The 27,976-nt window shown below is 37.5% G+C and overlaps 1 protein-coding gene across 3 annotated transcripts; it reads right to left on the reverse strand.

The window, feature by feature from the left end:
- Positions 1 to 485: 485 nt before the first annotated feature.
- Positions 486 to 27,945, reverse strand: LOC127426119 (zinc finger and BTB domain-containing protein 40-like). Of its 3 annotated transcripts, XR_007894742.1 has the most exons (14): positions 27,225 to 27,550; positions 25,861 to 26,363; positions 23,392 to 23,513; positions 23,098 to 23,287; positions 22,111 to 22,250; positions 20,478 to 20,649; positions 18,263 to 18,649; positions 17,690 to 17,896; positions 16,711 to 16,875; positions 16,397 to 16,611; positions 13,291 to 13,450; positions 4,993 to 5,219; positions 3,280 to 3,613; positions 1,318 to 1,448 (listed from the first exon to the last, which is right to left on the reverse strand). XR_007894742.1 is itself a non-coding variant. In XM_051672659.1 (13 exons), exons 2-13 carry the CDS (start codon positions 26,354 to 26,356, stop codon positions 1,248 to 1,250), a joined length of 2,682 nt encoding a protein of 893 aa, XP_051528619.1. In that variant the 5' UTR covers positions 26,357 to 26,363; positions 27,882 to 27,945; the 3' UTR covers positions 486 to 1,247. The 3 variants fall into 3 exon arrangements, 2 of the variants coding, with proteins under 2 accessions (XP_051528619.1, XP_051528618.1); XM_051672659.1 differs by lacking the exons at positions 3,280 to 3,613; positions 27,225 to 27,550 and adding an exon at positions 27,882 to 27,945 and having other exon boundaries at positions 486 to 1,448; XM_051672658.1 differs by lacking the exon at positions 3,280 to 3,613 and having other exon boundaries at positions 486 to 1,448.
- Between the last annotated feature and the right edge of the window lie 31 nt (positions 27,946 to 27,976).

Below are 27,976 nucleotides of genomic sequence, written 5' to 3' on the forward strand. Positions count from 1 at the left end.
CACTTTTGGGGTGAACTGGAACAGCAACTGTAAGTCAGGCCCCATTGACCAACAGTTCCTGACCTCACTGATAGCCTCTGAATGAGAGAAAATCCCTGCAGCCATGTTACTACATACAGTATAGTGGAAAGCCTTCCCAAAAGAGTGGAAGCTTTTATTACAGCAAAGGGGGAAATTGATGCCTACGGTTTTGAAATCAAATGTTCATCAAGCACATATGGTGTCCACAAACTTTTGGCCATATAGTGTATATTTGACAAAAATAATTGTTTTTTGATAAAATCTGTGTTGTGTTTGCAATTGTTTGATATCCATTAGAGGATAGATTTTTGTGAATATTTTGAATGAAAGATGAATAGAATAAACAATGAAGTCATATTTTTCGCAGCCTTTGCTCATATTTACCAAGGTTGCCATTTTTTTGGCCACAACTGTATTTAAAACAACATTCATCAGATTTATATATAGATGTAGAAACAGTCAGCCTAGTCACAAAATAATTTATATAAGATAATTTTTTAGAGCCACAATAGTAAAGCATTTAGAAATGGTCCAAAGTCTTACTTATCATTACACACCAGAAACACCAAAAACATCTATGTACATAACACTCAAAAGCAGATGTAGATATGTGCTTTGATAACAAATTGAAATGGCTGTTTGCTCATCTAAACTCTGTTTGAGCTCCTCAGAACACTTTCAATAAAACCTACTCAGTCAGTGGTCAAAAATATATTAAGATTGCACTAATGGCAGAGACATGTGATCTTGAGCCTTTTTTTAACATGATGGATTTTACCTGCTTATGTATGCTTAGCTCTTATTATGAATTTTTTCGATCAGTATTTTGGTCTTGTTTTCCTGTAAAACCATCTAAACATCCTTAAAACATTCATTTCAGAAGCAAAATTACATAAGATATTAAGTCTTGTTTTAACAGAAATCCAACAAAAATGCATGGGATTTATGCTTGAAAGTTAAAACGAAAAACAATTTACCAGTGAAGTATAAAATGTATTTTCCCATTGAATTAAGTTTGTTTTTATTACCCCATTGGCAATTTTTTTTGTTTAGTTTTAAGCATAAACCTCATTGAATTTTGATTGATTTCTTTGAAAACTTGAGAATCAAATATTAATTTGATTCTCAGTAAATGTATCTTGCTTCAAGGATGTTTAGATATTTTATTGCATTGTATGAGTGCTTAACTGACAGTAGTTTTCTGTCTATTTGGATTGTAGTTCATTTCACTGATCCTCCTCACAAATAAAAGTTACAGTGCCGTTCAGTAAATCTTCCATGCTGACAGCCACGATTCCTGAGCCAGCAGGGGTTTCCTGTTGATCACCAAGAGCGACAAACACCTGCGGTGACTCCTCAATCTGGGATTGGCTGAGGCTAATCACTTGCTCAGCCTCTTGACCGACTGCATCCTCACACTGAATCACCTGGAAAGAGCCACATGTGTGAGGAAAACCTCAAAAGATTCTCAATTGTAAACAAGAAAGTTGTTTTGTTGAAAATTGTTAGTTCACCGAAAGAAGAAAATTCCGCCATCATTAAATGGCCTTGTCATTCCAAACCTGTATGATTTTCTTTCTTCCGTGGAACACATAAATTATAGGCCGAATATGTGCACCACTGCTCTCCATTCAATGGAACTGAAAGGGGACTGGGGCTATTGCGCTCCAAAAATGACACACACACAAAAAAAAAAAAAATCAACGTAAAAGTACCACAAAAGTAGTCTATAACTATAGCGACTTTGTGCAATATATTCCTAGTCGTTTGAAGCTGAATGTTGACTTTGTTCGCGGAACAGACTAATATATATATATATATATATATATATATATATATATATATATATATATATATATATTATAAGAAGATAGGGTCAAGGGCCTTGCTCAAGGGCCCAACAGTGGCATCTTGGCAGTGCTGGGGCTTGAACCCCCAACCTTCAGCCACATCATTAAAACCACCTGCCTAATATTGTGTAGGTCCCCCTCGTTCCACCAAAACAGTGCCAATAGCAATCTGAGACGCTATTCTTCTCACCACAATTGTACAGAGTGGTTATCTGAATTACTGTAGACTTTGTCAGTTTGAACCAATCTGGCCATTCTCTGTTGACCTCTCTCATCAACAAGGCATTTCTATCCACACAACTAGCGCTCACTGGATGTTTTTTTTGTTTTTGGCACCATTCGGAGTAAATTCTAGAGTAATTCTGTTGGAGTTTAGTGATGAGCTGTTGTGTCCTTCGCAGTGTTCACATGAAACTCATGCCACTGAATGTAATGCAAGTTTTCATCAATTTCGTGAACCTTCAAAAATGGCCAAGAGCACAGTTCAAGGAAAACTTTTGACAGAATGTAAGATAGTAATAGTGTTTTAGGACATTTCCAGTGACTTACAAACATTAGAATATGCTACAGTTACAACATGTACATGTTTTTAAGCCTGTTACTAGTTCGGTTATTGGTAGGGTGGCCAGACGTCCTGTTTTTCCAGGGACAGTCCCGTATTTTCTAGTGTCCCGACTTATTCTAAAAAAAAAAAAAAAAACACATTTGTCCCGTATTTCCTCCCTCCTAAAATTTCTCTATCGCCTTTCTCAGTCATGTGAGTATTCTAATAAAAGGTAGCCAAGGATACGGCTTATAAAACCAATAAAATCACACCATGTTATTTGAAGTACATGATTGGATTAAACTATCCAATCACAATCCCCTATCAATAGATGTCCAGTTAGTGAACTGATTGAAGAGTCAGTTTGAAAGAGCACACAGATGAAATTGCGGCTGGAAAAATGTCAAGGAAGTGTGCATGTACATTTAATGAGGATATTCAAAAAGAGTTTACATTTCTAAAAAAGGAGTCACAGACAGAGCCTAGTAAAGTGAGGTGTGAGATTTGTGGAGCCCGCTTTTCCATCGCCCATGGAGGCTACTCCGACATCGCGCAGCATGTTCGTACAAAAAAGCATGTGGATGCTGCTAAAAGTAAGTGTGCCTCACCAAGTGTTAGCGATTTTTTTGTGAAGCAAAGTTCAGAATCTGACAAGGAGCACACAAGTGAAGGACTTTTTGCTTATTATTCTGTTGGGCACGGCCATAGCTTTGCACATTCGTGACCTGAGAAAAGTCTTGCAGGCCAGGCTGGAGCAATCATTCATACCCTCTGACATTAAAAAGCAGTTGGATGCCCTGGTTAAAGCTAGTAGATGATTTCTACTGTGCAGTGAGAAACTTTTATTCAGCATTGGTGGATTACCTCCAAAACAGGAGCCGCTCATTGGAGAACACAGAAAATCCTGAGTGGGCCCTACTGAGAGACATCCCAGAGTGGAAAGACATTCAGAGCAGCCTCAAACACTTCTACTCCAGAATCCCCGCTCTCAATTTGATTGACGAAACCATGCTCTTTGATGAGTGAGCTTGCGCGAAAAACATTGTCACTCGTCGCATCACTGAGTGGAACATGAACAAGACGGCTGTGTCTGAGAGATGGACAGATGTTTTTCGTGAGCTGGAGAGCAAGACCATCAACTTCGGAGTCTTAGCCAAGGTCGTGGAGTTTGTTTTATGCCTGCCTGGGACATCTGCATCTGTGGAGCGTGTGTTCTCATTAATGATAAATCTCGACTCAGTGTAACAGACATGAAGGCAATGCTTTTCGGACGTCTTAATTTTGAACTGGACTACTCTGCATTTTACTTACTGCCAAATGAAAAGCAAAAATTACTGCCAGTGAAAAGTACAAGTGGCTCAGCGGTTAAGGCTCTGGGTTACTGATAAGAAGTTTGGGGGTTCAAGCCACAGCACTGCCAAGATGCCACTGTTGGGCCCTTGAGCAAGGCCCTTGACCCTATCTGCTCCAGGGGTGCCGTATCATTGCTGACCCTGTGCTCTGACTGTGGGATGTGTGAAAAAAAGAATTTCACTGTATATGTGCAAAAATTTATAATGTGTGATAAATAAATACAATAGAAATTTTTTTAAATTAATATTGTAATGGAATGGTATGCGGATATCCCTGTCATGTAGCCTGTGAGGTATGCATGAAGTAATAAATTCTTCTTCTAATGTCCGTATTTGGCATGACAAATTATAACACTGGCCTCCCCGTTCTGAAAGCATGTAACGTACACAATATGAGAGTATTAGAGCACTTCAGAATGCATAATTTAGTGCAAAATGGATATGAATGACAATTCTTTCTGAAGAAATGTTAACTAAACAAATGAGAAGCCATCACTATTTCTCTAAATGGCACACTTTTGGACTAAACATTCTATTGGATGTTGTTCACTGAAGCCTGCAATAAATCACTGGGAGTATACTCTATTAAATGGCATTGGCATAATTTATGGGTGGGACTGGTGGGGCATGTCCCTTACACTTTTTGCCTTTACCAGATTTGTCCTTCTGCAAATCTAATGCAGAAGAAGCATCTCCAGTTCTTAAGCAGGAGTTTCTATTTCGTTTGTGTGTGTTATAATAAGTGGTGATCCAGCGCTGAAGTTTGATCTATGGATAATGTACGGATCACGTTATCTAATTTGTTATGAGAAATATTTATTGGAGTTCTACAATTGGTCATCAAGAATGACCATTTTTAAAACCATCTTAAAAAAGATTATTTGACATTATTCCCACATAACCTAATTAATATTCATGAGTTTCACCACTTAGTGAAGTCTCCTACCACTGTCACTGTGTGACCAGCTTTCACTCTGTGGCTTCGCTGCTTGTGAGGTTTGTTGATGCATGCTGACTGTCCCCTTGTAATTCAAGCTTGAATTGCTCCAATGGTAGGAAAATACTATTATTATGGAATTTACATATGGGTCAGTATGCATGATTAATTGCGTTAATTTAATACATAATTTTTTATAAAATCATTCATACTAAATTAACACATTAAATAAACAGCTCGAATTAAAGCACTTGTTTCCAACATGCAGCACTGTAGGAGATTTCGTACCATTTGCGAGCTGGAGGCCTGTGACTGCGCTTCCTCCTGTATGACCTGCAAGTGTTTGGACAGGAAGTGTTGCTGGAACTCTGGCTCTGAGGGAAAGTGGAGAGAGCAGACCATACAGCTAAACAAAGAGCTGCCCTGACTTGACTGTCCACTGCAGGTGTGCTGCTGTAACTCCTGTTCGCTCGTCAGAGTTCTGCCACAATTCACACACTTCCACAAACGCACCTCTGAAAATCACACAGATCAACAGAACAGTATTACACTGTGTATGAAGGATCTAACAGAACCTGTTTCCTGTGAGAGAGAATTAATTAAAAATAAAAATAAAAACTTTATAGAATACAGATATAATGAGAGATAAAGTTTTAGGTAAGTTTAAATTTCAGGCTTTGGTTCTGTGGAAATGAAAATGAACCCTTAAGAGGACAGGACAGGATTTTTTATTTATTTTATGTATAGTTTTGTGTGCCCTTGCAATAAATTTACCATGGTTTTACTATAGTAACCATATTTTAACCTTGTTATTCGTAGTAAAAACCATAGTAATAATACAGGTAAATGAAAACTATGGTAATACAAATCATAATTTTGTAGTTATTAAGGTTTTACTACAAATACCATGGTGTTTGTAGTAAAAAACATAGTAACCACAAGAATTACCATGGTTAATCTAAGTAATTTATAGTTTTGGTATCTGCCAAAATCAACATGGTTACTTAACTTACTTTTCATATTTACTACAACATTACTAAACCCATTGTAAAACCATGCTTTCTGCCAAAAACAAAACATGGTTAGCCTACAACAGTCATGCTTACAATGATATTACTACAGAAAAATGATTTCTGCCGAAAAGTATGGTTACTACAGTCTACAATATTACTATAGTAAAACCATAGTTAAACTATGTATTTGTACTGTAAAACCATACAGTAATAACCACAAAACTATGATTTTTATTAAAATAATTTTCATTTTCCTGTATTATCACTATAGTTTCACTATCATTGTTAAAATATATCAATCGAGTATCATGGTTAAAATATGGTTACTCTATTAAAACCATTGTAAATTTATTGCGAGGGCACGCAAAACATTGTGAGGAATGCAAATTATTGTGAGGGCACGCAAAACTATTTTTAAAAAAAATTCACGTCCTGTACTCTAAGTGGCTCCGTAAAATGCTACATCTGAGCTGAAGATTTTTATATTTTCTGAGAAAATATAAGTGGGGCTTGCATGTGCTAATCTCGCCACCACAATTTCTGGGTGTTATGGGTGTTTGTCAGGACGTTGCTATGTGGTTGCTAAGGTGTTCAGAATTACTTTTAATGCATTGCTTTGCAGTTGCTAGGGTGTTGTTATGTGATTGCTAAAGCTGGCTCTACACTAGCAGACTCAAAAACAACTTGATTTGGCCGAGGGTGTCACACATGCAGACTGTTTTGCTGAGATCTCACTCTCTTCATTCAAAGGTATGACACACTTGCCGATTAAAAATGGTGGAGGGGTAACACACATAACAACTCACCGCAACTATCTCTCTCTGATCCCTATCACGTGGAGCTCGGCAAAATAACAATAGGAGTAAAATTGTAATTGAAACTGCTCGCTTGATTGTTCCGAAACAGGGGCTAAAATAGTTACAATGTTGAATTTTCTTCATGGTTCGGTTGGCTTTCTGAAGGTTATATTTTAAAATGCATCAAAACTGTAAAATGTCCGTCAAGGTTATTTTTTTTTATCTGTCTGCGTTATTTCTGTAGAATGACAGAATCACTATGGATTTTAATCTGCGTTTGCGATGATAAGCAGCTAAGTGTGATAAAAAATTATTGCGATCAGCTTGTCAGTTCTTCTCAGTGACAGAATGATTTTTTCAAACAAAACATATGTGTTTTTTCAGTGCTTGAAGCCATTAACTCAGAAGGGAGTCCCGACAGTCAAGTGATTAACACCTCCAGCTGAGAGGTGCTAATGGGCGCTCTGTCTCCCTCTGCCTGGCTGATTTTTATGTTAATGAAGCTAACACCTGAAAATCATTGGAAAAATCAGCTAGTGTAGAGCTAGCTTAAGGTGCTCTGATTGGTTTTAAGTGCATGCATGCTATGTGGTTGCTAATGTATTTTGGGTGGTTGCTTACTGGCCCTAGTCAAAAGAGCCCACCCTCAATTATGATATTCGAGTCCCTCCTTCAAAGGAAATCTATGAGATTTTTTTGCCCATTTTATTGTTCGGCAGGCAAAAATATAGCACACCTCTCCTTAAAGTTTGTTTGTTTATTTGTTTGTTCATTAACGCCATGCCAGCTTCAATGGCTATTTTCATGGCAAAAACCAGGTTAAAATAATAAAAGTAAAACTAAATCAGATGTTTAAGGTTCATTTTTTCTAAAAACAATCCAATAAAATATGTTTGATAGACAGTGGGCTCTGACATGATGCACATATGGGGGGAAGAAACTTCTGGTCCCAACAGCAGGATTTATTTAATGTAACTAGTTTGTGAAGCACCAATCCCATTCTGATTGCCACTTGTTTTTGACATACGAATTTATGATTGGTTTCAGATCTGTGGAAGGTATTGAGCACTTTTTGAGTTCTGTAGATAATGCTTCTTTGGCAGCATTATCTGCTTGCTCATTTCCACAGATTCCACAGTGGCCAGGTACCCAGCAGAAGATGATGTTAAAATTTTGAGCTTCAAAGGATGACAATTTGATTAAAATCTTCACAATTGTTGGGTGATCAGTTTTAATAGATTCTATTGCTTCAAGACATGATTTTGAATCTGAAATAATAATAAAAATCCCATTGTTGTGCAGTCTCAATGAACTTCAGTGCCAACAGTAGAGCATTGGCCTCTGCAGTAAAAATTGAGCTTTGGTCAGGAATACGTATACCCTGATGTATTTGATTTGTTGCAAAAGCCGGAGACACATGATTTTCAGATTTAGATCCATCTGTATAAAGTGGAATATGTAATGAGAACATTTGTCTAATATCCAGAAGTTGTTGGTGATAATCATTTGGATGAGTTTTTGACTTGTTAAATCCAGAAGGATTTTTGGTTTTCTTAGGTCCCACAGAGGAATTTTGTAAAAGTGAGTTTGTTCCAAAATGTTTAAATCCACTTTTAATTTCTCCAGATGAGGTTTAATGTGTAGACCAAGTGGGCGGATGTAACTCCCCATACATTACTGAAAGTTGAGGTGAAAACACTGCTGGATAGGCTGGATTTTCTGTATTTGTGTTAAGCTTGATCGTGAATTGTAAAGCCAGCTTCAGGCATCTGTTTTCCAAAGAAAGCTCATTAGCCTCCACATATAGACTTTGGATCGGTGACATTCTGAAAGCTCATCAAGCCAGTTGTACACCTTGGTGGTGTATAGTATCCAAAAGTCGAATGTATGATTTTCTGGCTGAGCCATAGACTATACTTCCATAGTCCAGCTTTGAGCGAATCAGTGTTCTATATAGATTAGGAGAATTGAGCTGTCTGCACCCCATTTTGTCTTAGATAAAACCTTTAAAATGTTCATGGCTTTAAAACATCTCTTTTTTTAATAATTTAATATGAGGGATAAAGGACAGTTTGCTGTCAAAGGTGATGCCAAAAAATGTGGTCTCTTTTACAACCTTAATGTGGACTCCATCCATATGCACCTCTGGATCACGGTGTAGAGAGCGAAGTTGGCAGAAATGCATGCAAATAGTATTTGCCTTTGAAAACTTGAAGCCATTTAGCGTTGACCAAGTTTGTATTTTATTTATCTTCAGTGGAATTTTCTGCTCAATATTTCTCATGTACTTGCTTCTATAGCATATGCAGATGTCATCTACATTTAAGCTACAGTAAATATCTGAACCAATTACTTTTGCAATGCTATTTATTTTAATACTAAAAAGAGTTACTGATAAAATACTTCCTTGAGGCACTCCAAGTTCTTGTCTATGTAGGTCAGATAAGGTGTTATCTAACTTGACTCTAAAAAGTCTATTTGATAAAAATCTTTCAATACAAAATGGTAAACGTCCTCTAAAACCCAGTTGATACAAATCCTTTAAAATGCCATACTTCCATGTTGTGTTGTAGGCTTTCTCCAAATAAAAAAGACTGCTGCAACATGTTATTTCTTAATAAAAGCATCACATATATGGCTTTCCAGACTGACGAGGTAGTCTATTGTGCTTTGACCCTTCCTGAATCCACACTGGGCATTACTTATATGATGTTTGAATTCCAGTATCCAAACTATACGATCATTGACCATCCTCTCCATTGTTTTGCATAAGCAGCTGGTCAAGGCTATAGGGCGATCATTATCATTATGGTCTTTCCCTGTCTTTGGAATGGGTATAATTTCTGCTTCCTTCCAAGCAGGTGGAATATTTCCTGATATCCAGATGGAGTTAAAAATTTTAAGAAGGATAGTTAGAGTAGTGTGAGGTAGATTCTTTAAAAAATTGGTAGTGGATTTTGTCTGGTCCAATAGCTGTGTTGTGGGATCTTTTTATAGCCCTTAGAGCTCTTCCATGGAAAATGGCTGGTTATATGGTTCCATATTGCTTGAAGAAAGCTAATCTTTCTCTTCTCTTGTCGAGCTTGGATTATTTGGAAGGCAGGAAGGCAGTTTTCAATTGATCAATTCTTTTCAAATGTTTTTGCTATGATGTTTGCTATTTCTTGTTTTGAAATTAAAAGTGAATCTTGATGTTTGATATGTTGTATTTGTGGACCACTGTTCTTGCCCTTCATCCTCCATATCAAATTCCAGACTTTATTTGATGGAGTGCTTGTTGACAAGCTGGACACATATCTTCTCCAGCTTATTGTTTGTGCTCTACTTCTTTCGAGTTTAATACAATTTTCAGTAATTGGATGTCTGAAGAAGAGTCTTTCAGCTTTTTTCCTCTATTTTACAGCTTTTTTGCACTTATCATCAAACCATGGAAGCCGTCTACATTTTCTATTATTAGATGTTCTAGGAATAGTGTCAAATGCTATGGATATAAAAACGTTTCAGTAAAGTTCTTTGTAGCATCCAGATTTTCCTCTGGAACTTTCGCAAACCTCTCATAACAGAGGATTTGAAACTGGTACCAATTTGCTTTTTTAATTTGCCATCTCCATACACTTGTTTCTTCTCCTCTTCCTTTGATGGTTAAAATTTGTGGAAAGTGGTCACTTCCACAGAGGTCATGCCAAACTTTCCATGAGAGGTCTAAAAATAAATCTGACAGATTGTTAGATCAATTGCTGAGTATGTTCCATGCCCTGGGGGTAAATAAGTATGTGATCCATCATTTAGAACACATAAGGCATGGTTATCTTCAAAGTCTTCAATCCTCTTTCCTTTAGCCTTGCAATGGCTACTAACTCACAAAATGTTATGGCTGTTAAAATCTCCCATGAGTATAAAAGAAGAAAGGGAGCTGAGCAAACAGATTATCTAGGTCCATGTTCATTATATTCAAGTCAGGAGGAACGTAAATAGAACAGACTGTAATGGCTTTCTGCAGGGTCAAATGCACTGCTGTTACCTATAGATTGCTGTAAATACTGCTATGACTATGAATCACATCAGTCCTGATTAAAATGGCTGTACCTCCAGAAGCCTGTCTATTGTTAGGTCCAAAGGTACTAAAAGTTGTAAAACTTTTAAAAGAGAGGGTACAATCTGATGACAGTTGTTTCTCCTGAAGACAAATGACAAGAGGATTGATAAATGCAATTATATAATAATTATAATTATTATAATTATATTTTAATTAGCCCTGAGGCCACGGCAGTTCCATTTGATGATAAAACTCTCCATTATCAGGTCGGTAAAATAGGGACGGTTGCCCTAATTTTGCCTTTAGAAGATGGACTTCTACTATGGTGTCCACGCTCTCTCATTTCAACATCTTTAATATGTTTTGTCTTTGAAGTTTCATCTTGGGGTACTTTTGATTGTGAGGAGCTTATCTTTTTGTACTTTGTTTGATTTTCATTTGTTAAACTGATTGGATTGGATATCATTTACAAGAGGCTCACTTTAAGTTCCTGTATTCTTGGTCCTTGGGAGAAGTTTATTATTGTTAATAGTTTGGGGTTTGATTTTATGCATGCAGGTGAGATCTGTCTACCAATTCACTGTTCTCATAGCTGTTTTGACAACAGAGGCAAACGTCTTATTCAGTGTATAAGAAGGGACAGCAGCCTCCATTTTTTGTGCCTCGGGGTAACTGATCTTCTTAGTACATCTGATCCTCTGTATTTCCTTCTCCTTGACCCATATGGAGAATTCTTTTGATGCAGCTGAATGATCTCCTGTACAATTACAGCACTTGGGTGGTTTTTGACAACACCCTTATTATGGTCTTCCTTGCCGCAGTTGCAGCAGATGTGTTTGTTTTTACAGCCATTAAATCCATGTCCATACTTTTGACAGTTAAAACACTGCAGTGGGTTGGGAACAAATAAGTCCACTGGAATGCTTAGACATCCAATTAAAACTCTTTCTGGGGGTAGAGGTTTGTTAAAAGTAATGATGCTTGGGGCCTGGGTAGCTCAGCGAGTATTGACGCTGACTACCACCCCTGGAGTCACGAGATCGAATACAGGGTGTGCTGAGTGATTCCAGCCAGGTCTCCTAAGCAACCAAATTGGCCCGGATGCTACGGAGGGTAGAGTCACATGGGATAACCTCCTCGTGGTCATGATTAGTGGTTCTTGCTCTCAATGGGGCGTGTGGTAATTTGAGCGTGTCTCGCGGAGAGTAGCATGAGCCTCCACATGCGGAGTCTCCGCGGTGTCATGCACGACGAGCCACGTGATAAGATGTGCGGATTGACGGTCTCAGAAGCGGATGCAACTGAGACTTGTCCTCCGCCACCCGGATTGAGGTGAGTAACCACGCCACCACGAGGACCTATTAAGTGGTGGGAATTGGGCATTCCAAATTGGGAGAAAAGGGGATAAAAATAAATAAATAGAAAAAATAAAAAAATTAAAGTAATGATGTATGTACCAGTCTTTATCATTCGGTCTTCTCTATTGATTATTATCCTTTTCACATTTATTACACCTGAAGTCCTGAGTTCGTGGATTATTTCTTCTTCATCTACATCATACAACTCTCTGGTATGGATCACTCCTTTGCTATAATTCAGCGTTGGATGAGGAGATGCCTTTATCTGTACACCAGCTAACAGGTTGGCATGTAGAAGGATCTCAGCATTGGTCTTTTTACAGCATTCCACAAGAATTTGACCAGATCTTAATTTGTTAACTTCTTTCACTGTTCATGCTATTCCTGCAATACCCTTATGTATGGCAAAAGGGGAAAGCTTAGTGACTGGCAAATTTGGTGATACAGCTTCAATGACAATACATTTTGGCCAATCATCCCTACTTGACATGGGAACACATCTATTTTCTGAGCTATAATCTGTATCCAGGTCCAAAAATTGCTTTTTGAAGTGTATTTTGTAGCCATGTTTAAAGTTTTCAGTTTCATCATTTCTACTCCCCACCCACCTTGGAGCCCAAAAAAGAGGGATGCACAGCGCTTTAGATTTCCAGCAGATTATGCATCAGGAATACAAGGATGATATACTCAAGCAAAAAGAGGACCAAGTTGCTCAATTCACTCAATTATCCCTTAGCCAACACATACTGGGGAGTCTGAAAAGGTATCAGATGTTATCACAGAGTTTTCCCAGGGCATGTCTTGACCAGCCGATTGATTGGATCGAGCCATTCCAACCTCCCGTCTAGGTGAAGTAGGAGCCAAAGTACTGTGTTGAAATAGAGGCAGCCGCAGCAAACCACATTCCTCAAGGACAAGGATCTCTTTCTCCACCGACACGGGGCGCAACTCACGGCAAACGAGTCGTCCCTTCTGTCGCTTCTTGCAACAATATTGAGATAATAAAGACCTATTTTTCTCTGTGTCCTTACGGAGAGATGAAAAGATAGTATGTACATCTTAGAATAGGAATGTAAAAAAGAAAGTATTAATAGCTGTAACCCTAGCAAGGGAGGCTTAAGGGTTGATCTCTCTTGTCCAAGGAGAAGACCCTAAGACTATGGAGGGAAGGAGCATGCCACTGTTCCTTACACAAGCTACCACCATAAAGATGGGTCCTGTGCCGTACCTGGCCTCTCCTTAATGAACCACATTTGAGGAATCATTCATGTCTGTGCCACAAACAGTGCAGGCAGGAATTTTTAATAATTAGGGTTAGGGGTTTGTTCAAATCAAAGCATTAATATCTAGTAAAATAGCAAGGATCACTGGTCCTTTCTTACCTGTGTGATTGGTTATTTGGTGTTTTAACAGACTATTTTGGTTGCTAAAAGTCTTGTCACACTTGTCGCAATGGAGCAGGGATTTGATGGGTTTGTTGCCCTGGGCAAAGACAATCTCGGGGTGGGCAGTACGATTGTGGTACCACAGGCCAGAGAGTGTCTGTGTTGGAAAAACATTAATTAAAGGCCGATAATGAACATTAGTGTTAATATTCATATACTGTGTATATATATATATATATATATATATATATATATATATATATATATATATATATATATATATACACCACCGGTCAAAAGTTTTGAAACACTTACTCATTCTTACTAAAAAAAGAAATAATTTTTTTTTTTCTTCACATTTTAGAATAATAGTAAAGTCATCAAAACTATGGAATAACATAAATGGAACTATGGGAATTATGTTGTGACTAAACAAAATCCAAAATAAATCAAAACTGTGTTATATTTTAGCATCATCAAAGTACTCACCCTTTGCCTAGAATTTGTAGACATGTACTCTTGACATTTTCTCAACCAACTTCTTGAGGTATCACCCTGGGATGCTTTTTAAACAGTATTGAAGGAGTTCCCATCTATATGCTGGGCACTTATTGGCTGCTTTTCTTTATTATTTGGTAAAAAGTCATACATTTGAAAAACTTAAATTAAATATTAGTTTTATAATGAAATAAATTAATATGGTGGCATAATTATATTTTTGTCTACAAAACTAATTTCAAACATTTAAGCATACGCCTTCAGAACAAAAGACTTTTAAGATCATGAGAAACATTTCAGTCAAGTGTTTCAAAAGTTGACCGGTAGTGTGTGTGTGTATATATATATATATATATATATATATATATATATAACTCATTTACTCATTTGAAGATCTAAAAAGTTTTTGTATGACAAATACACAAAAATAGAAGAACTCAGTGTATATATATATATATATATATATATACACACACTGATTTCTTCTATTTTTGTGTATTTGTCATACAAAAACTTTTTAGATCTTCAAATGAGTAAATGAGTAAACAAAAAATAAAATGTTCAAATATATATGTTTTTTATTGAAGCAAAAAATGTATCCAACACTTATATCACCCATGTGAAAAACTGCACCGTTGAACTTTATAGTTGGTTGTGCCACCTTTAGCAGCAACAACTGCAACACAACGCTTCCGATAACTGAAGAACAGTCTTTCACAATGCTGTGGTGGAATTCTGGTCCACTCTTCTTTGTAGAACTGCTTTAGTTCAGCCACATTGGAGGGTTTTCGAGCATAAACTCATCTCAATTGTGTTCAAGTCAGGACTTTGACTAGGCCACTCCAAAACTTTAATTTAGCTTCTTTTGAGCCATTCAGAGGTGGACTCACTCCTATGCTTTGGATCATTGTCTTGCTGCATAATCCAGTTCAACTCACAGACTGATGACCGGACGTTCTACTTTAGGATTTTCTGTTATAGAGCAGAATTCATGTTTCCCTCAATTACTGCAAGTCGCCCTGGCTCTGAAACAGCAAAGCATTCCCACACCATCACACTACCACCACCATGCTTGACCGTAGGTATGATGTTCTTTTTGTGGAATTCTGTGTTTGATTTACGCCATATGTAACGGGACCCCTGTCTTCCAAACAGTTCCACTTTTGACTCATCAGTCCACAGAACATTCTCCCAAAAGGTTTGAGGATCATCAAGGTGTGTTTTGGCAAAATTCAGATGAGCCTTAATGTTCTTCTGGGTTAGCAGTGGTTTTCGCCTTGCCACTCTTCCATGGATGCCATTTTTGGTCAGTGTCTTTCTGATAGTGGAGTCATGAACTTTATTGATGCAACAGAGGTATGCAGTTCCTTGGATGTTGTCCTTGGCTTTTTTGTGACTTCCTGGATGAGTCGTCGCTGTGCTCTTGGAGGAATTTTGGAAGGTTGGCCATTTCTGGGAAGGTTCGGTGCTGTTGCAAGTTTTCTCCATTTGGAGATAATAGCTGTCACTGTGGTTCTTTGGAGTCCCAGAGCCTCAGAAATAGTTTTGTAACCCTTCCCATACTAATGTATTTCAATCACCTTTTTCTTCATAATTTCTGGAATTTCTTTCGACCTTGGCATAGTGTGCTACTGGGTGAGACCTTTTGGCCAACTTCATGCTGCTGAAAAATGTCTATTTAGGTATTTATTTGATTGAACAGGGCTGGCAGTAATCAGGCCTTGGTGTATCTAGTCCAACTGAACCCCATCATGAATGCAGTTTCATAGATTTGGGGATTTAGTAACTAAGGGGGCAAATACTTTTTTATACAGGCCCAGTTGGTATTGGATAACTTTTTTGCTTCAATAAATAACATTATCATTTAAAAATTGTATTTTGTGTTTACTCAGATTGCCTTTGTTTTATGTTAGATTTTGTTAGAATTTTTGAAACAATTTAGTATGAGATATACACAAAAACAGAAGAAATCAGGATGGGGCAAATACTTTTTCAAAGCACTGTATATATATTATATTAAACACATATACACTGCCATATTTTGCCCTAAATGAGTGTATGTATACAGTGGTGCCAAAAAAGTATTTAGACACTAAAGCCATCCTTAAAAATATACGTCACTGGATTAGATACAAAATATCAAGTGGAATCAGCAAACAAATTATGCTATAGCTTCTCTCAGAGTTAACTTCTCATTTTCTTGCCTGTTATTTAATTACTTTTAGTGGATGTATGAAGTCAGTTCCCCTCAAGTTCACACAGGGGTCCTAGCAGAGTAATCACAGGTGTAACTATTGATATGTTCGGCTAATGTTTGACAGCCAGTACATGTCCAAATAATTTTGTCTTTATTTTGAACAGTATATCTGTTTTATATTATAAAACCATTCATTTAAAAATCAAAATCCCTGGTTATGTGAAATTTTTTGCTGTTTTCGTGATAAATTGTGCATCTTTCTTTCAAATAAAGTATCAAAATACTTTTTGAAGGCACTGTACTTGCTTGTTTAAAAAAAAAAAAAAAAACTGTACTGCAGAGTGTCTTGTAAATTGCACAAAAAAGAGCTACATTGATATAGTTTCCACTGTAAATGGCTGTTCTAACCTGGTAGGACTTATTGCATGCCTTGCAGCTGTAGGGTTTGTTGCCTTCATGAACATTCATGTGTTTCTCCAGATTGGCTTTACTGTTGAAGATCTTGCTACACTCAGGACACTGGTGCAGCTCTTTCGGATGGACTTCCTGAATGTGCTGTCGTAATTCGTCCAGCGAAGAGAAGCTCACCCGGCACTTCTGACAATCGTGAGGTTCTGTGATGTCTGACAGTGACACATAACAGGTCTGATCACTAGTTCATCACACAAAATAGGTCATGCAACTCACTTTGACTTGTTTGAAAATTTGTGTGAGGTGCTTACTATGAAAGTTCTGAAGATGTACAGACAGTCTGTTGGCTTGATTGAAGCCTTTCCCACACTCTTTGCAGACGTATGGTTTGTCTCCCGTGTGTGTGCGGACGTGACGTGTCAGTTCAATGGACTGCGCAAATGAGGCAGAACAATACTGACAACAGTACATTTTACCTGCAGTTGCAAGATTTACTAGTGTTAGTGTTCTCTTTTAAAAAAATACTTGAAATTGATATAATAATATGATTAAAGCTAATGTGTGTAATTTTGTCGATGTTAAAATTCATTCTCGTATCCCAGCTTACTATGCTTATTCAAATGATTCCGAGTTCAGTCATGAAAATCTACATCCTTAATGAAAGGTCCTTTGAACATGTTATCTGTTAGCCATTCAATCTGCAAACTCTATCTTTGTCTAACATTTAAATGACCTCAGTTGTATGCCGGTTTTACTGCAGCACGCTACAACTTTTCTCTCTGAAACCTTCCTCCTCCCCAGCATCACATGTCTAAATCTGCTTCAAGGGGATTGAATGTATGTCTAACTGTGCAGCAGCAGGATGTGCTACATGCTCAACAAAGCATGTCTCTGGATATTCTAGCAGTAGCAAATCTTCATACTTGCTCTGCAGCAGCATAAACAGATCTAGTCCACCATTACAGAAGATGACATGAAGTTCACCAATAGTGGCTCTTCCAGGAGCACTGATGAATAATCATGTAGAGACAGTGCTCAGTGTCACTCACACAAACACTTAACACCATCAGGGTAACTGATGCAGTAAACATTAACAAAACTACATCAATTATAACACTAAACAACCCAATGTATGTAACTGATATTAAAAATAAGAAGAAACATAACTATTCTATAACTAAACATACTATCTTTTTTGTGTTTGGTGACGCAAGTTGCGCAGACATTACACACTTCAGCTTTAAACAAACAAACAAACAAACAAACAACCAAACATTTAAAAGGTCTCACCCTCAGCATGTTTCCTTTTGGTGTGGTAGGACAGAGCGGCGGCAACGGAGAAGCTCATGTCACAGTGTTTGCACTGGAAGGGTTTCTCTCCTGTGTGCAGACGCATGTGGTTCTTCAAAGATGAGGTGGCAGCAAACTTCGCCCCGCACTCCTCGCATGCATATGGCCTCTCCTCGAAATGTTCAGTGCGTTTATGATATAACAGGCCTGTACCACAGGCAAACAATATAAGCATGAAAAGCATCAGAAAAGGACTGATCTAGGATCGATTTGTAGCTAATAATATAATTTTACACCTAATAAATAACCTTAGACACCGACAAATCTAAAAGAAGGTAACGATTGTGATTTACTCAGAATTTTCTTTTTTCCCCTCTTATTTGACAGCTATAGTTGAAGTTGACATGAAATTATTACTTAGAGAGAGATGTGGGATGGGATTAAGACTGTGGTGCTCAAGACATGAGCACCACAGCTCAACGTGTCTAAAGCATATGCATTAACCAATGCACCGTGGCTCAAACTAAATTTCATTGCACCTAATCAGTGTTCTCAAAAAGGATTTTCACTCACCTGAAGAATGTTTAAAGGTCTTGTCACACATGTCACATGACACTTGTTCAGTTTTCCTCTGTTTGGCCGGTAGGCTGCCGTGGGCTTCGATGCAGTGCTGGTGAAGACTCTTCAGAGTTGGAAAAGCCATGGAACACTCTGAGCAGCGCTGCTCTCTACCCGGCGAGAGGGCACAACCTTTCTTATGCTTTATCAGACGACACTTAAAGTCGAAAGTCTTTTTACACCATTCGCAGGTGTAAGACACAAGAACGGCCTTCTTTCTTCCTCTGGTTTTAGAGGTTTCCTCCTCCTCATCCTCAGAGTCTGCCGTAGATCCTTCTTGTTCCACCTCAGAGTTTGCATGATGGTTTGAGACTGACTGAGATGTTCTTTTAAATATAGATGCTATTGAACAGAAAGAATAGCTTTAGGTACATGATGAAATAACAGCAATAAGAGTAAACTGCAGGCACTTTCATGTCCCAGGGGTTGATATTTACAAAAACAGATTTCAACTTTTTTCTCTGTCTCATTAAAACTTAATTGGAAACTTTTTACCAGCCTTTATCGTTACTTTTTTGTTCTTTTCAAATTTTCTTTATGTATAGATTTTAAGTTTTAGACCCAGAATTTCAATATAAAACTATGAAAATCCATTCTAAAAAAACATGATTTTTTTTTACATGTTTTCTACAATTTTTATCTATGAAAATCTAAACAAAGAGTGAAATAAACATAAAACATCTCAATATTTATTGTGTGAACATGATTTTCATAAATGTTTAAAAAATGATAACTGTCACAGTTGTGGCATAATGCCCACCTCAACAAAATGTTTGCCCCTAATTTTTTTTATTATTTTTTTTTAAAGTTGGTGTACTTGTTAACCAAGTCAACAAAACTGTCCATGAAGAGCATGCTTAAGATGAAATATGTGACAAGTGATATTTTTATAAAACATCAAGAAAATTCAAGGTAAATATCACTTATTTTTATTGGCCGTCATTTTCAATCAAGCTGTAATTTTCCCAAATTACACAAATAAATTACAAATATTATTGAATTGTAAGATACATCAAATGTTGAAATTTGTCTATGAAATTAGACTTAGCAAAACAAAACAGACAGCAACTTTATTTAAAAAATGTTAAAAATGTCATTTACATGAGCGTCATTTCCACCACGGAATTCTATTAAACACAATACAGAATTTGAGATGTGCTGGAAATTACACTGTGGTAAAAATTTTTATGACTTTAATAAAAAAAAAATAACAAAGATGACATAAATCTCCTGTGATGCACTTTATTTGTTTTTTTAAATCCACAGTACTAAAAGTGCCCGAAGTTGAAGAAAAACCAATATACAGATGAACACCGTGGGCTCTATTTCACGAGTGTACAAACGCTATTCACAACGACCGTGCACAGCATCTTATCCAATTTTCTTGAGAGCGCTAATTCTTAGTGTGCCAGTGCAAAGCGCAAGTGGGTGTAGGTGGTAGTGTTTGCACTGTGGGTGATCTGTGGGTGTATGCACGAAACAGTAGATGTATGTTAATAAAGTAGCGCCAAGCGCAATTGCCTATTGTCCTGAGAAATAAGTCATTGCAATAAGACGTTTCAAAAACATGTCTGTTTTTAGCGCGAAATCTAAACTCAGTTCCTGCATTTGCAATTTAGAGATTCCACCAGCAGGTGGTAATAAAGTTCATGTCCAAACTCTGAAAATACAGTGGAACATCAAATTATGCCTCTGACGATCACTTTTGTAGCCGTTTTATGAAACAAATATTTATGAGATTTATGTTAAACTATCTTTAGGTCATGGTTTATTTTTTAAAGTATCATTATTATGTTTATATTTACAATTGTATTTATGATGTAATTTGTATCTGTATTTTTCCACCTGTTGTCGTAGAGTGATTTTTAATCACTGCAAAAGGGGCCGGTGGAAGAAGTTGGAGAGAGTAAATTGTTTGAATTTGGTATGGTTTTTTTTGACCACTTTGTTATTTTGTTAATATTTTAGTTTAGTTTGAAGTGTAATTAAAATTTAGGAATATGTTTGGATTAATTTTTTTTCTGTTTCAATAAATGAATTTAATTTTTCAAAATCAAAATCGACCGGTAGAAGTGAAGTGCATTCCAATACAATCACTGTTTATACTAGCCATGATTTGTTTGTCAGTAGATGAAAATGATTTATTCCTCTTAAAATAGGGCCTATATACCTCTTGTGTCCTTCAGGGTGTCCAAAAGTTGAGTCAGATCTGAGGAGCTTCCTTTGACCTCATGAAGCAGCATTAGAAGTGTTTCTTCACTTATGCTTTTCTCTCTGAGTTTACATATCAACCTTTCCGCAACCTCCATAGAAGACGGAGCACTACAGCACTCCAGCACAACCTTAAGAGCAGCAGACATACAAGAAGAAAAAAATATAGGTTATATATTACTATATAAAGTTGTGCTCAAAAGTTTGCATACCCTGACAGAAATTGCGAAATTTTGGCATTGATTTTGAAAATATGACTGATCATGCAAAAAAACTGTCTTTTATTTAAGGATAGTGATCATATGAAGCCATTTATTATCACATAGTTGTTTGGCTCCTTTTTAAATCATAATATTAACAGAAATCACCCAAATGGCCCTGATCAAAAGTTTACATACCCTTGAATGTTTGGCCTTGTTACAGACACACAAGGTGACACACACAGGTTTAAATGGCAATTAAAGGTTAATTTCCCACAACTGTGGCTTTTTTAATTACAATTAGTGTCTGTGTATAAATAGTCAATGAGTTTGTTACCTCTCACGTGGATGCACTAAGCAGGCTAGAAACTAAGCCATGGGGAGCAGAAAAGAACTGTCAAAAGACCTGCGTAACAAGGTAATGGAACTTTATAAAGATGGAAAAGGATATAAAAAGATATCCAAAGCCTTGAAAATGCCAGTCAGTACTGTTCAATCACTTATTAAGAAGTGGAAAATTCGGGGATCTCTTGATACCAAGCCAAGGTCAGGTAGACCAAGAAAGATTTCAGCCACAACTGCCAGAAGAATTGTTCGGGATACAAAGAAAAACCCACAGGCAACCTCAGGAGAAATACAGGCTGATCTGGAAAAAGACGGTGTGGTTGTTTCAAGGAGCACAATACTTGTTGACCCCTCTCCAAACATGGCGCTTATGGTTGTGACCATAAAGCTCTATTTTGGTCTTGTCACTCCAAATTACAGTGTGCCAGAAGCTGTGAGACGTGTCAAGGTGTTGTCGGGCATATTGAAACCGGGCTTTTTTTTGGCATTGGCTTCTTTCTGGCAACTCGACCATGCAGCTCATATTTGTTCAAGTATCGTCGTATTGTGCTCCTTGAAACAACCACACCGTCTTTTTCCAGAGCAGCCTGTATTTCTCCTGAGGTTACCTGTAGGTTCTTCTTTGTATCCCCAACAATTCTTCAGGCAGTTGTAGCTGAAATCTTTCTTGGTCTACCTGACCTTGGCTTGGTATCAAGAGATCCCCGAATTTTCCACTTCTTAATAAGTGATTGAACAGTACTGACTGGCATTTTCAAGGCTTTGGATATCTTTTTATATCCTTTTCCATCTTTATAAAGTTCCATTACCTTGTTACGCAGGTCTTTTGACAGTTCTTTTCTGCTTTTTTTTTTTGCATGATCAGTCATATTTACAAAATCAATGCCAAAATTTCACAATTTCTGCCAGGGTATGCAAACTTTTGAGCACAACTGTATTATAATCAATACTATTCAACAAAATAGTATTCTTTATACAATAAAATTAACTGAACTGTAAGCTTTATAGCATCCGTTATGCAAAAACAGTGAGAAGAATGTACTGTACCTCTTTTTCAACTTCATTTTTACAGTCATTCACTGCATTGGTCAAAAGCTCTGAGAGATTGTTGACACTGGAGAGGTGGCTAGTTAGCTTTGATATATGATCTAAAAGTCCACCAGAAAGCCAAAAACCAGCCGCAGGACCTTTGGCATAACAAATTGCAGAAATGGCTAGAGACATATTGAACAATTCACTTACAATATGGCAACTTCTATCTAACATGTTTGATGTATGCTCTTTGAAAATGTTTATTTCTCCGGGGTCAAGAAAAGACCCAGATCAAGACTAAGACTAGACCCATTGAGTCCCAGAATAAAATTGAGTTATGAGATGCAGAGTATGGCTATATACTCACTGAGCACTATATTAGGAACACTATAGTCCTAATAAAGTTCTCGATGTGGTCTTCTGCTGTTGTAGCCCATTCGTTTCAAGGTTCAACGTGCTATGCATTCTGAGATGCTTTTCTGCTCACTACAATTGTACAGAGTGGTTATCTGAGTTACCGTAGCCTTTCTGTCAACCAGTCTGGCCATTCTCCATTGACCTCTCTCATCAACAAGGCATTTCTGTCCACAGAACTGCCGCTCACTGGATGTTTTTTGTTAATGGTACCATTCTGAGTAAACTCTAGAGACTGTTGTGCGTGAAAATCCCAGGAGATTAGAAGTTAAAGAAATACTCAAACCAGCCCGTCTGGCACCAAATTTCATGCCACGGTCCAAATCACTGAGATCAAATTTTTTCCCTATTCTCATGGTTGATGAGAGCATTAACTGAAGCTCCTGACCTGTATCTGCATGATTTTATGCATTGCACTCCTGCCACAAAATTGGCTGATCAGATAGTCACATGAATAAGTAGGTGTACAGGTGTTCCTAGTAAAGTGCTCAGTAAGTGTATGTTTATTTGGTCATCAGAAATCTCAAGACCCAAAGAATAAGACTCCAACTCAGCTGATCATTGGTTGTATTTAGAAGCTCAGTTTACCTTTTGGGCAGCTCTCATGTCCCTGGTGCTCCAGGACTGATCCTGGATCAGGATTTTGCTGCTGTTTTAGCTGGTCTAGCAATGTAAGGACCGTTTGAGCTGACAGAACTCTCTCATCCTTAACTAAACTCAGCAACCGCTGACACACCTCGTCTTCTGATGGATCTCCTTTAAAACTATCCAACATGACCTGTAGAAGATTAAAGTTGAGTTGAGTCTAATATCACATATGAACAGAGATGAGACTGTTTTGCAATAAAAATAACACATTTTCCCTTTGTATGTCTATTTTACCTGGCGTTCCTCTGCAGCGACTGTGTCCCAAGTCTCAAGAACCTTAATACATGGCCGTACACTCTGTAGGATCTTTTTAATACCAGCTTGATTTTGAGATATAAACTCAATTGCACCATCCTCTAAATTCAGAAAGAAACAGAATTAAAGAAAAATGACAAAAATTGTAATGAAATGTGATTCTCAAACAAACATATTGACCTTTGAATTTTTCAGGGTTCAAAACAAGTTAAAATGTAATAGTTCCCCCAAAAAGGAATCATTTACACACCCTCATGCCATCCCAGATGTGTATGACTTTCTTTCTTCTGCTGAACACAAATTAAGATTTTTAGAAGAATGTTTAGCTCTGTAGGTCCATAAAATGCAAGTGAATGGTGATTAGGCCTTTGAAGTTCCAAAAAGGAGATTTGGTTTAATCAAAATCTTCTGAAATGATCCAGTTGGATTTGGTGAGAACAGACCAAAAACATAGCTCATTTTTCACTGTACATCTTGCCATTACAGTCTCTAGGCACGATCATGATTTCAAGTTCGATTACACTTCCTAGTGCTTGACGCATGCACATAGCTCTAGATGGCGATATAAGTGTAATCGAGCTTGAAATCATGATTGCCAAGGAGACTGCTGTCAAGATGTACAGTGAAAAATGAGTTACATTTTGGTCTGTTCTTACCCAAAACCAATTGGATCGCTTAAGAAGACATTGATTAAACTACTGGAGTCAGATGCTGACTTTATCTCCTTTTTGGAGCTTCAAAGGCCTGATCACCATTCAAATGAATTGTATGGACCTAGAGAGCTGAGATATTCTTCTAAAAATCTCAGTTTATGTTCTGCAGTAGAAAGAAAGTCATACACATTTGGGTTGGCATGAGGTTGAGTAAAAGATGAGAGAATTTAAATTTTTGGGTGAACTATCCCTTTAAGCTCAATCAATAGCATTTGCGGCATAATGTTGATAAACACGGAAAATAATTTCGACTTGTCCCTCATTTATTAAAAAAAGAGAAAAGCAAAAATCGCTGTTACATTAAGGCACTTACAATGGAAGTGAATGGGGCCAGTACATAAAAAGTAAAATACTCACTGTTTGAAAAGCACAGCCACAAGACGTAAACATTATACATATTAACTGAGAAAAAAAAAATCTCTGTTTTACATGATTTTAAAGTAATAAAATTGCTTACCAGGATTACAGGGTTTATCGGCATTATGTCATCACGACAACAAAGTTGTAATATTAGATATACCTTTACAAAGATAAGATTAATAAGTGATTTTATCATACTAAAATCAAGTTAACACATATAATGTTTCCATCTGGTAGCTGTACTGTGTGTATATGAATGTTTACGGACTGGCCCCATTCACTTCCATTGTAAGTGTCTTACTGTTACCATAATTTTTAAATAACAAGGGACGAATGGAAAATATTTTTTTTGTGGTAATCAACATTATGCCACAAATGCTTTCAATTGAGCTTAAAGGAATATTTCGGCATTGACTTGTCCCTCCTTTTCTTTAAAGAAAGCAAAAATCTGGGGGCCTGGGTAGCTCAGTGAGTATTGATGCTGACTACCACCCCTGGAGTCGTGAGTTTGAATCCAGGTCTCCTAAGCAACCAAATTGGCCCGGTTGCTAGGGAGGGCAGAGTCACATGGGGTAACCTCCTCATGGTCGCTATAATGTGGTTCTCGCTCTCGGTGGGGCACATGGTGAGTTGTGCATGGATGCCATGGAGAATAGGGTGAAGCCTCCACACGCACTATGTCTCCGTGGTAACGCACTCAACAAGCCACATAAGGAAGCAACTGAGATTCGTCCTCCACCACACGGATTGAGGCGAGTCACTACGCCACCACGAGGACATAGAGCGCATTGGGAATTGGGCATTCCAAATTGGGGAGAAAAAAGAAAAAGAAAAAAAAATCTGGGTTCAAATGAAGTTCTTAAAATGGAAGTAAATGGGGCCAATCCGTAAACGTTAAAATACTCACCATTTCTCACCAAGTATAGTCACAAGACATAAATAATATGTGTTTTAAAATGATTTTACTGTGATAAAATCGCTTACTAACATTTTCGGTGTAAAATTAAAGCCAATTTTAAAACTTTGTGGCAATGACGATATAAAAAACTGAAACAAATGCAAAATTATGATTTAAACAACTTTACAGCTCAAATAATACATGAGTTTTAACACAAGAATTTAAGTAAGTGCTTTTTATAAAATTATAAGCTTCACATTGCTGCCTTTAACCCCCCCAATAATTGCCCCATTCACTTCCATTGTAAGTGCCTCACTGTAGCCATGATTTTTGCTTTTTTTAAAGAAAAGGAGGGAGGAGCTGAAATAATTTTTTCTGGTAATCAACTAAATGCCACAAATGCTGCCGATTGAGCTTAACTTGTATTGAATCTGAAACATTCCTTTAATATGGAGTCATCTGAAAGTCCTCTTTAACCCTGAAAATTCTTCTCGTCCCTTTTCAACTGTTCCAATCCAGATGACTCCTTTAAGTTCTCAGGACTCCCCTCAGCACGGTCAAGTTTTATAACTTGAGAGTCCACAGACTCTGTCTCAGCATCTACAGTCTCAGAAGTTTGCTTCATAAGGTCGGTGAGAATGTTCTTACAACCAACTGCCACATCAAACATCTGCAAGCTGTCGGCAGCAGCTATGAGTCGTGTGAAGTTGTGTTTTCCAGGAGGCAGTTTACCAGTATATACCATGTCCAGAATACAAGAAAACTCTTGAGAGGACAGTAAATCTGTGTCAATGGAAATGCTGTCAGAACTCTCTAGAGCAGACTTAAATAACATGCTGGAGGCAGCCAGAACTAGTTTGTGAGCGGGGTGAGGGGTTTCTCCCACCAGGATGGAGCAGTCGCAAAACTGCTCCTCTTTTCGTAAAGCATGCAGCTGTTGCATTAGCTGGCGGCTGTAGTTTGGGAGCTCCATCCTGTACCTGGAGAGGCGGGACAAGATTAAACATTTTCGAATGCTTTAAAAAATTTGATTTATTTTTTGTAGTGTCCAACCAAAATGGGGTTTTCAATGGCTAAAGCTAATGCAAAGATATATATGTATGTAATTTGTCACACCACATGACCATTTTACATAAACTAGAGAAGGCAAATGGGTGGTTAGCCACCTATTCACGATTAACGGTGGTCATATGTCATAATTTAAGAATCAACTATTGAAAACCCATATCAGTAGCACTAATCTGAATATTGGTATGGATGTGTCCCCTCACTGTCTATGGAGGTTATATGGCTCTGATAGGCACATTTTGAGGAAGACATCACTGAAAAAGTGCTTTATTTCTTCATTTTTAAATAAAACCGCAAGCTTGCATTCAGTTAATCTGTTAAAAGACACCTCTGGTTATGTAATAACAGATCTGAATTCATCTTACTATTTAGACAACCTCAATGAAAATAAGCACAGTACATGAGATTTGTCATTTTAAATGAAGGGAAATGGGAAACCTTTAGCCTGTTTATTTCAGGCCTTAGAGAAGAGAACAATGCAAATTGTTCTACATAATAGATATCAATTTAGGAGGTAGTTTTAAAGTAGAGTCAGATGACTTTTTTTATTTTATTTTTTTACCTCGACTAATAATACAAAACAAGCAAAGAAGATTTTGCTACATGTGATACCATGAAAACGTGTAATGAGCGACATTTCAGTGTTCAGTTACCCTGACATGCTATCTATAGCTAACATAAATAATAAAACGTGGAAAAGCACAACTGGTAGAATGGTATGGGCAATGTTTGTGTCTCATACATCACAGCCTCTCTCCACACTTCCTATTTACCTTTAAATTCAAATTATCCGGCTCTTTATTTATACTCCTTCGAAAGGCAACATTCCGCTGCATTTTGACCAAAGTCTTTCTAGAAAGTTAGCAAGTCAGTCCACTGTCGGCCATTTTAGGAACGCTCTCGGGAAGCTATGTCCAGTCATGCCAGTGCAGCTCCTATCTACTTGAATGTAGAAAGACCAAAATCTCAAAAACGGTTGGTCAATATTACGATCAAAGAACACATTTCAAATCAGCAATAAAATCTGACAATACTGGAATCATAAATTGCGATTCTTCACCTCATATTACACACACAAAAAAACGCAATTTTCCCGGTTTGTACAGCTAATGCGCATGCGCGGCCCAAAATTGATTGACAGGTAATGTCTTTATCTAAAAGGTGATTGGCTCTTTTAACTGTAAGGCGGGACTTCCTTTCTACATCAATTTACTGCTCAGAGCTCCTTGGTCGAGCGTTCTAACTTCTCCCATTAATTTTAATAGAAGTGGATCATCTCTGCTAAATAATCTCTAGTAAAGTCTCGCGAGAGTCATGTGCGACGTCTATACACTGTATATTGTGTTTATACGCGGCTTTTACTTTATTTATTTTGAGTCCTACAGAAGTCCTACACTTATCCTACTCATAAACCAAAACCTGTCTCTAACCTTTGTAGTAGCAAATGCAACTCTCCCGAGACTTTCCAGATCGATGGTTCCCTTCCAGATATGCGGTCCAAGGCACAGGGCTACTGCGCATGCGT

Source organism: Myxocyprinus asiaticus, chromosome 35 (assembly GCF_019703515.2).
Source record: "Myxocyprinus asiaticus isolate MX2 ecotype Aquarium Trade chromosome 35, UBuf_Myxa_2, whole genome shotgun sequence".
In the NCBI taxonomy this organism is placed as follows: Eukaryota; Metazoa; Chordata; class Actinopteri; order Cypriniformes; family Catostomidae; genus Myxocyprinus; species Myxocyprinus asiaticus.